The 9,555-nt window shown below is 45.3% G+C and overlaps 1 protein-coding gene across 1 annotated transcript; it reads right to left on the bottom strand.

The window, feature by feature from the left end:
* Nucleotides 1–3,716: 3,716 nt before the first annotated feature.
* On the bottom strand, nucleotides 3,717–7,713 carry LOC125552502 (uncharacterized). Its single transcript, XM_048716083.2, has 9 exons — nucleotides 7,402–7,713; nucleotides 5,856–6,165; nucleotides 5,674–5,758; nucleotides 5,533–5,574; nucleotides 5,256–5,424; nucleotides 4,753–4,805; nucleotides 4,418–4,630; nucleotides 4,146–4,192; nucleotides 3,717–3,929 (listed from the first exon to the last, which is right to left on the bottom strand). Exons 2-9 carry the CDS (start codon nucleotides 6,074–6,076, stop codon nucleotides 3,875–3,877), a joined length of 885 nt encoding a protein of 294 aa, XP_048572040.1. The 5' UTR covers nucleotides 6,077–6,165; nucleotides 7,402–7,713; the 3' UTR covers nucleotides 3,717–3,874.
* Nucleotides 7,714–9,555: the final 1,842 nt, after the last annotated feature.

Below are 9,555 nucleotides of genomic sequence, written 5' to 3' on the forward strand. Positions count from 1 at the left end.
AGGCTGGCCATAAATGATGTATTGTCATTCTTGCGGTTGCGAGGGATGGAGACAGTTGGTGTGTTGTCGTTTTGGTAGCATACATATCTCACGTGTGCCTGCATTATCATTAGGCGTCATTTTTAGCATTTTTCATGGCTGAAGTATTCCGCTCTTTAACTTAATCAAGAGTGTATACATGATGGTACTTGCAAAAAAGGCACATACATCATATTGTATCTTATAGTTACATATGCATACCAAGGGCAAATCAACTAGGTAAACCACTTGGTATAAGCATAGTAAATAAGTTAGCTCCATTTGCATTTGCAAGATTTAGTTGTGTCTAACGAGTTATGTATTTGTGTACTGAAATGTTGAATGTTTAACATGTGCTTCAAGCTCAGGAAAGAACAAGTGTTTATCTGGAGCAAATAGATGGGAAGGCCATAATTATTGGCTTGGAAACACATGGATTAATTTTGTGGCCTATGGTTGTAGCACATTTTCAAAGAATTCCACCATAACAAATCTTCCATCGAACTTGCATATTGAACACGGGTAAGTGGCATGTTGCCCATCCCGGCACACGTTAATAAGAAGAATATCACCCTTACATTATCTTTACACGTGGATACAAAATCTAGGCGTGATAGAGTTTTATCAAGTTTTATGTTAGAAGGGACGACGGACCCCCCCCCCCCCCCCCCCCCAACTAGGACAAGAATATAGATAACTGGATATTGATCATTCCACATAGTGAAAACTTAGTTAAAAGCAACACCATGCTCCAACACCTGACATAAAAGACATAGTGATAGAATAAGAAGAGAATGTTACAACACCTAATTAAGGCAAGTATGCACCAACTGATAAACTTCTAACAGGATTAACTCCTCCTGTTTTAACACTGTTTAGCGTAGTAGCTAGTGTTTGGCCTAGAACTTGGCCCAATCCTGGCTACGTCACTGAAAGCACCCTAGGTATTATATATAAGACACCTAGAAAACAAATGATCAACACTCCTATTGTGTTAGCTGGAACAAAAAAAAATGGCTTTGATAAGTTTCATCTGGGGACATACGAGGCGACACCATGCATGGCCATCGCTCACCTCATTGCAGCCCAGCTAGTCCCCGCCCTCATCCAAATTTGAAAGTGCCGATGGCTTAACAGAAGGACGTGAGGCCGTCCGTGTACGTAGACCGTCTGTTAAAGAAGCCGCCAACAACAGGAGGAGTTATTATGATGACACGCTCATCATCCATTCCATTCCATTCCTCCTGCCACACGTACTCCTACATGCTGTTCCCGGTGGGCACACCTCACTATAAAGTACACCGCCCTTTCCATCTCGTCATCAAACATCACACGCACGCACACGCACGCGCGCACGTACCGTCACATGACATGCCATTGGGCGCCGGGGACTATGCCATCCTAGTGGAGCAGCAGTAGTACACCCGCTGCTGGGGCCTTTGGAACATCCCCTGCATGCCCCCTGCCACTGCTGGCCAGTCCATCCACGTATGCCAAAGCGGCAGCTCGCGGCATCAGAATCAGTCGATCGGTCAGCAGTGACTGACCAGTGAGTCAGTTGCTACAGGACACGGTGGGGGTGATGGTGATGCGGGCAGGGCATGGCAGGCCCTGCTCGCTTAATTGCGACCCGAGCAAGGCCACAAAAGGTGCAGGGGCAGCACAGGACAAGCGGCCGTTGCAGTCGCAAGCACAGGGGCACAGCCTCGCAGGTGCACTGCACGCATTGGATGGACGGCGGCATCGGTCGACGCACAGACCGTGACCTGTTCGTTGCCCTATCCGGCCGGCAGCGCCCACCGGTGTCGGCTGCCCGCCTGCGAGTCAGCAGCGTTAGGAGGGTCGGGTCGGGTCGGGTCAGACAGGCCGGCAGACGTGGCGGTGGTGGCAACGTCACATGCATGCAGGGGCCGAATCAGCCAGCTGCATGGCCAATCACAAGCTTGCTTGCTCCAAGCTTCTTGGACGGATAAGGTAAAGCGACCGAACAAACTTTCCATCCATGGGGAAATCCTTTCTGTGTGCGTGCGTGCGTGCGTGCGTGCGTTATATAAATAAATGCAAGCAAAAGTGGGGAGGGTCATTTGATCTGGTCACATCGTGAGCGCGCCCCTTTTGTACTTTGCGTCACTCGCTCACTCACTGAGCTCGAACGTGAGAGTGAGAGAGAGGATCAAGTAATCCCAGCCTTTTGTTGGATGGATGGGAACCTGCTTTCTGGCCTCTCTTTCTCCTCCAGCCTAGAATTAAAACCGAACACACGTCCGGCTGGCTAAGCCTGAGGTTGACTCGAGTTGGCCGGCTCTTTTCAAGCTGACATGGACACCCTGCAACGCAACTGCAAGCGCGACTTTCCTCTTTCCCCCCCATAAACAAGGGCCGGATTCTCGTCCCCCGTACGCGTCCGTGCGTGCGTGCGTGCGCGCCGCACTTTCCGATGATGACGACGAGCAGGAGCAGGACCAGGACCAGGACAGACATGGCACCTGGACAACGACACTGCCAGGCAGAGGCAGAGGCAGAGGCAGAGGCAGGTGGACTCGTGGCTGGACCTGATGCGATATCGAGTGGACTAGTAGTATATTTATAAGCAGGAGTAGTATGACAACTTGGTCGCCCTCGAAAAGAACATCGGAAAGGGCCAGGAGAGGAGCCCGACAGATCCCCAAGTGGAGACGACAAGGAACGACATTCTCTTTCTTTCTCACGGGGCATTGATTGATTAGTACTCCTACTCACGCGGCTGGATTGGATTGGATTGACCAGCTCGTGACACGGATCGCACGCCGCTGCTGGCCGCCGCGTCCGGAGTGGCATCATTCTCCCCACGGCCACGGAACAGAATAATGTGTCCCCCCCTGCCGGGCCGGACTGGATGCCGTGCCACGGCCGTCTGTCCATTCGCCTGACGTGGGCGGTCATGTGATCCCAGGAGAAAAGAAACGGAGGAAACCAGCAGCCTGTCGCAAGCAGGAGCCAAAAGGTCCTGTGGTTTTAATTCAGAGAGGCACTGCAGGAGCCACATGGTTGACCAGTGTCCCGCCCGGGAACAGGGACGTGATATCTCATGTGGACGTTCAGTTTCTTTTTCCATCTCCCTCTTTAAATGGAGTGGAATGGAACAGGGCAAGGGCAAGGGCAAGGGCATGCGGCAGACAAAGCTCCTGGATCGTTTCGTTTGTCCGGGGCAGCATGCATGGGCACGTTCAACAGAGCTCTGGGGTCCTCCTCCTGACTCCTCTGCTCTCTTCCTTGCAGCCAATCATGATATATGCTACTGCCAATAATAAGCTGGGCTCCTCCTGTCTACTACTAGCATCGAACCTTGGGCGAGCACCAGTGAATTGCTCCTCCATGGCAATGGCATTTTCTTTAGCTTCGAATTTGTGGCCGGAGAAGAAGAGTGCTGCTGGAAACGGGCGAGGCGGCACCACCCAAAACAAGGCCTGGGAGATTCCCTGTCATATATAACTTCCACGAGAACATGGAGAAACTCGGATACTCGCCCACACTGTGCTTGATTTCTCTCCCACGTCTTCCCAGCAGATCCTGAAATCAGCACTAGAAGCAGAGTCCAGTGTCAGGCTGTTTTCAGCTACTACGTACTCCATGGAACGCCAACCACAGGGGCAAGGCAAGACATTCTGGATTTTCAGGAGCCGGTGGGCTCGTGGCTCAGCCTTGTTACACAAACTGTATTCAAGCTAACAGTAATGCATTTGATAAGTATTATATATGAGCCCTCTTTCTTAGGGCAGACCACACTGGCTAAATAGCCTAAATCACTTCCGTTAATGAAAAAGAACCCCTGAACATTCCCGAATGGTTCCCACTTAAATTCTATGAATCGAAATCTTCAACGCAATTTGATCTGCATCTCTTCCTCAACAAGCTCAAATATTTCGTCAATTCTGAAAATAAAATCAAGAGATCAATACTATCACACTATCAACAAAACTAGTACTCCCTCCGTTCCAAATTACTCGTCGTGGTTTTAGTTCAATTTGAACTAAAACCACGACGAGTAATTTGGAACGGAGGGAGTATATGATACAGCTTAATTTCGAAATTCAGGTATCCTTATACTAGTTTGTAAAATCCAAAGCTAAAGCAGATGGAGCAATTACCTACTCGTCTTGATGTTCACATTAGCAAGCCAAGAGGTTAAATAAACCTGTAAAATAATAATTGAAAAGACACAACCCTTGTTAGAAAGCATGCTGCAATGAGCACAACATATTTGATCTAATCCAAAGATGGTGCTCTCATCCTTTATTTACAATGAGCCAACACAATGCTATGTCTACCAAACAAACAATTAAAGATCTAAACATCAGGACAGAGACAGTTGATTTCTAAGGGAATAAATGCAAAGCTATTGCAAAAATTGGATCAACACCTGTAAAACCTCATGGGATGGGGTATGTCCAGGTCGCCGTGCCTGTAAGACATCAGCCTTCCAATTCTCAGGTAGTGGGAAGCTGTCTCCAGACCCCAGGCCAATCCTCTGAAATTCGTTGAATTCCCCGTCATATAACTCATCTGACCATTCTAATGAAGGATCTGCACCTTCTTTTAAGTTAATTGACAGGAGGTCCAAGACAATCAGTCTCTACATTAAAAATGATTTCCACTGTCAGGATTTTTCCAAAAGTTCAGGAGAAACAGGGATGTAAAAAAATGCGATTTCTAAGTGCACAAGCTAAAACATAGCAGAATTGTGTGATGGCATACCTTCAATCGTAGCTCTGAAACAAACATCTCAACAAGCTCTTTGGCGAGGTTTTCTGAGATCAAGTCACGAATAACAACAAATCAATATATTAGCCGTATCTTGCTGGATCAGAAAGATCTGATCTTGAGTAGCTATTTTAGAAAGAAATTACGGACAAATCACTTTGGATATAAGAAACCAGATATTTATTCAGTCAACTTGATCTAATGTGGCAGTGCTACACTGAATAACTTGCAAATTATTTACTAACTATATAAAATTCACTTGATTTTCTGACTAAGTTGGAGCTATTTCCCAAACTACACAAAATTGATTCCAAGAATGCATTTCTGTCATGCCAAACACAAATGAAAAGAAAGTTCATCTGTCTATCCGAATCCTAGTACGTCTTTCAGAATAAAAATTTCTGAATCTCTTAAAAGCAAGTAATGTCACGTGGGAAGGGGAAATAAAGATTACGGAACTTAATCCAGTTTTGCATAAAAAAATGCGAGTAACCCACCAAATTCTAACATGGAGATCCATCTGTATACTGGAGCTCCTCCACCATCCCCTAAATCATTCAAATCATCCTGCCGATCAGTAAATCGGACTAGTGGGCTACCAGAAGATACTTTGGAGAAACACCGCATGGCATGAGAAGCTTTAACCAAGTCGGACATGGCACAGACCTATTACCAGGAAATAGGAAGAGCACCAAAAGTCAAACAACCATTAATGGCTTACAGGGTCCCGGCTAAAATGACATGAACAAGCATGGGCTTTGTATGAAGCATTACCATCTCCTTGTAGGCTGATAGAAGCATCTCGCGGCATTGCACCTGAACCAAGCAAGGGACATGAAAATGAGGGGATGAACAAGAAAATTAAACCATGCTGCTGAGGAGGATTGGCTGAGTTCCTGGCGACAGCGTAGCTACCTCCTTGTGGGTCAATTTGGCGCTCGCCCTGTCGCGGATCCTGGGCATGTCCTTGAGCACCCCCAAATCCATCCCTGGCATGTAACTGACAAAATGACAAGCACAAGGCGCAGTCAGTAACTAGTTAATAAAATCTCAAAAACTCAAGCGTCGCCGAAACACAGAGCCAGAGAGGGGGCAACCTGCGGGAGAGGTAGGCGTTGACGAGCGTGGCGGCATGGGAGCGGCCGCTGGCGGCGGCGTCCAGCCACCGGGTCTTGGCGGCAAGCAGGCGCGACCACTGGTTGCGCAGGTTGCGCTGCGCCGCTGGGCGCCACTGGCGCAGAGATAAGGGAGATGGGGTTGGGGATGGGGAAGAGGGGTCGGCAGGGCGGCGAACAGGGGTGGCTGCACAGTCCTCCATTGTTTTGCCTAATGGAGTAAAGGACTTCTCAGGTCCTAAACTATTCTGAGGCAGTGGCTGAGCTAGAAACAAATAATCCAGTGGGCCACCTACAAAAAAACCGACATAACACAGTAATAAGAAATTGACCAGAAGAGCAATATGAATAGCTTAATCAAGTCTCACAACATTAGAGTTAACTAAAAATGTTTGAAATTTCCAAATATTACAACACAACTAGGGCTGGACAGAAAGCTCAGGGCTCGAAGATACAACAAGCCAGGCCCAAGCCTCCGGCCAAGCTCGTGAAGCACGCAAGCTGGTCAAGGCTCGGTGCAAGAAACATATGACATGACCTTTGCTAAAGAACTAGCAATACATTACCATATACTACAAGATAATATAGGCATGCACTGATCAACAATTCACAAATCGAAAGAAGAAAGTCCAGCAAGGTCCAACATCAACGATACCATTCACATATGCATTTGGTCCATCAAATTGTCTCAAGTCTCTCTCAACAAGGACGATTCAGAAGGACCATTATTGTATTGTCTTCTCCTAATTCTCATTCTTTGTATTATCTTTCCACCCATTTCTTGTATCGGGTCAGTAAATCTCAATGAATGTGATTTACTCTGCATCTCAGTTTTTGCAGGTCAAAATCAAACCTGTGTGCTAGCCAATAATCAAATTTTGCTATCCTACTAAATTAATCACATAAGTCAAGTCTCGTACATTGTCACATAAACAATAAAGGGGCCCTAACGAGCAGGGTGGTCCAACCTTTTCTTTTGACAACGAATATGACATGCCAACGTTCTAATTAATTTACCAATAGCAGATAGAAATAGATCAATATGGTCTTACAGACATACTCCCTCCGTCCGGAAATACTTGTCATAGAAATGGATGTATCTAGACATATTTTAGTTCTGGATACATTTACTTTTATCCATTTGTGGACAAGTAATTCCGGACGGAGGGAGTACTAAAATTCTCAATTGCCTAAGAGAAGCCTACATAATACATACCTTGAGAAGTTCAAGAAAGACTGTGTGGCATTGTTAATTTGTAAAGAGTGGCATTGTTAGAGTAACATGTTAGAGTGGCAAACAATCAGACAAGTCATTAATTTGTCAATAATCAGGTGTTCATGTACTGGGTAGCAAAATTATGTGTATGTATTCACAGGACTGTGTGTGCATGTACTGGATAGCAAGTCCTGTTGTTCAGTTAACGCAACAATAGACTTGACTCTTCCACCTGATTGATGCAATAGACAGCAAAGAGCAAACCCTAAATCAGAAATTGGGGAATGGGCAGTGCCACAGTGGACAACTTACCTTCAGTCCTCAAATCGAGCTCAAGGCTTACTGCCGGCCGAGTGCCGGAATCGGTGGAGGGCGGACTGGGCGGCCGGCGCCGGCTTGCAGGGGCGCTAGGGAAGCGCAGTAGCGCCGAGCGCTGGGCGGGCCGGGCGGGCAGGGGCGGCTCCTGGGCGTCTAGCGATGACGAGGCAGACAGCGACGGCTGACGGCGTCCGGCGAGACAGCCAGCGAGATCGGGAGCCGAGCCGCCGAGGTCGGGGACGCGCAGGGGCTCGGCGCGTCTGTCCCAGTGTCCCCTAGGTGCGTTTTCCCCCCTTGAGAACAGGTTTTTTTTTTGAGACAATCTTGAGAATCAGGTGCATTGTTTGTTGGGCTAGACGGGTCGGGACGAGTTTTGTTGGGCTTTTCTTTCTTAGTCCCATCTGTAATTTCCTGTCGTATATGGCCGGTCTAAAATCCCACAGCCCACCCTGTCGACCTTGCAGATCCACTTGCAAATGTGTCACTACGGTTGAAGCTTTAGCCTGCCGAGAGGCCATGGCCCTGCCATCTGACCTGTTACAAACAAGCACCATTGTTGCATCAAACTGTAAAGGTGTCGTGTCAAACATAAAGGATGGGACGGGCAAAAAACATGGTCATATCATCCGGGAGATAAAGATTATGGCATAGGAATTCCAAGAATGCTCTTTCCTTTTTGAAGGAAGAGCATCGAATTTGGAGGCACATAGCATCACTAAACATGCGCTTAGTTTATCTGAAAGACGTCATTTATGGCTTTTGCAACTTTCTATCAATTGTATTTCTCTAAACATTATTGAGCAATAAAAAGTAAACGTGTGTTAGCCTAGAAAACCTTGCGAATGTCACTTCCCCTTCTCTAGATCGATATATGGCGCATTGCATAGATGTCATTTGTCGTAACCTAAGAGTTTTTCTTTCACAATTTGTTTTTCCAAAATATTTCATCTTTTGAATCGCACATCCAAATGCCGAACCGTTTTTAGCGTTTGATTTCTCGTGTCGAGGTCTTCAAAACTAGATCTCATGTTAATAGATTTCAACGTACTTTTTTAACAAAAAAACAAAAATATAAAACAAATACATAAAACAAAAAACAATTGGTTTGCGCAAAAAAGAACGAATGCAAAAAACGAAAGAAAAAACTAGAGCCGAAAGTACAATTGCGATTTTCCATTTTTTTAGAAGCACAGGCTGTGTTTTCCCCTTTTTGGATAAGTTCTCGCGGAAGCAAATCTATGCTCCCACGCAAAGCAAATTTGTGCTTTTTGTGGGAACACTTTTTTCCCCGAGAAGCTCAGAGAAGCAAATATGTGCTTCCTATGGAAGCACACTATTTTTTCTGAAAAACTCAGAACAGATCCGTGCTTCTACGATAAGCAAATATGTGCTTCTCATGAAAGCATATTTTTTTTCCAGCAGAACAACTATGATTTCACGCAAAGCAAATATGCACTTCTTGTGGAAGCACATGTAAAATTAGTCATCCATGCAATTTTTAGCTTGAAAATTAGGAATGTAGGCAATATCCACAAAAGAAAGGTCAAATTCCAAAACACTTTATATGATTAGTCATCCATGCAATTTTGACAACAAACTAAAAGAAACTATAGAAATTGAAAAGAGCTTCAAAATTGCATGGGAGCCTTTTATGTGCACTACTTTGTGGGAAAAAATTGATAAACTAGCAATACCACAAATAAAAAGTAAAATTTCCTTTTCTAGTGCCCAAGATGACTTTTTTGTCAACAAGAGCCAGAAATAAGATTATAAATTGTGCCATTTCAGTTTTCACCTAAAGCAGATCACATGGGATTCCAGCTGCCAAATTTTCATGAATTTCAGTTTTTTGTATATATCATTGATTTATTGAATTCCTAGCAATTTACATCAAGTAATTCAAATTTGAACTACAAGTGTGCTCTAGTTTTGGTCCTATAAATTCTGGAAAATAATTTTTAGCTTGCACATTAGGAATGTTGGCAGTAGCCACAAAGAAAGGTCAAATTCCAAACCACTTTATATGATTAGTCATCCATGCAATGGTGATAACAATCTGAAAGAAATGATAGAAAATGAAAAAGCCTCAGAAAATTGAAATCCTGTTGCATGGGAGCCTTTTATGTGCACTAGCTTGTGGAAAAAAAT

Source organism: Triticum urartu, chromosome 4A (genome assembly GCF_056163025.1).
Source record: "Triticum urartu cultivar PI428250 chromosome 4A, HENAU_Tu73, whole genome shotgun sequence".
Classification (NCBI taxonomy): domain Eukaryota; kingdom Viridiplantae; phylum Streptophyta; class Magnoliopsida; order Poales; family Poaceae; genus Triticum; species Triticum urartu.

Excerpts from the sequence above, each read along its gene's own strand:
- LOC125552502 (XM_048716083.2), bottom strand. The coding sequence starts at position 6,076 with ATGGAGGACTGTGCAGCCACCCCTGTTCGCCGCCCTGCCGACCCCTCT. Across the intron at positions 5,759-5,855 it reads AACGCCTACCTCTCCCGCAG|TTACATGCCAGGGATGGATT; the intron begins GTTGCCCCCTCT and ends TCATTTTGTCAG. Across the intron at positions 5,425-5,532 it reads TATCAGCCTACAAGGAGATG|GTCTGTGCCATGTCCGACTT; the intron begins GTAATGCTTCAT and ends TCCTGGTAATAG.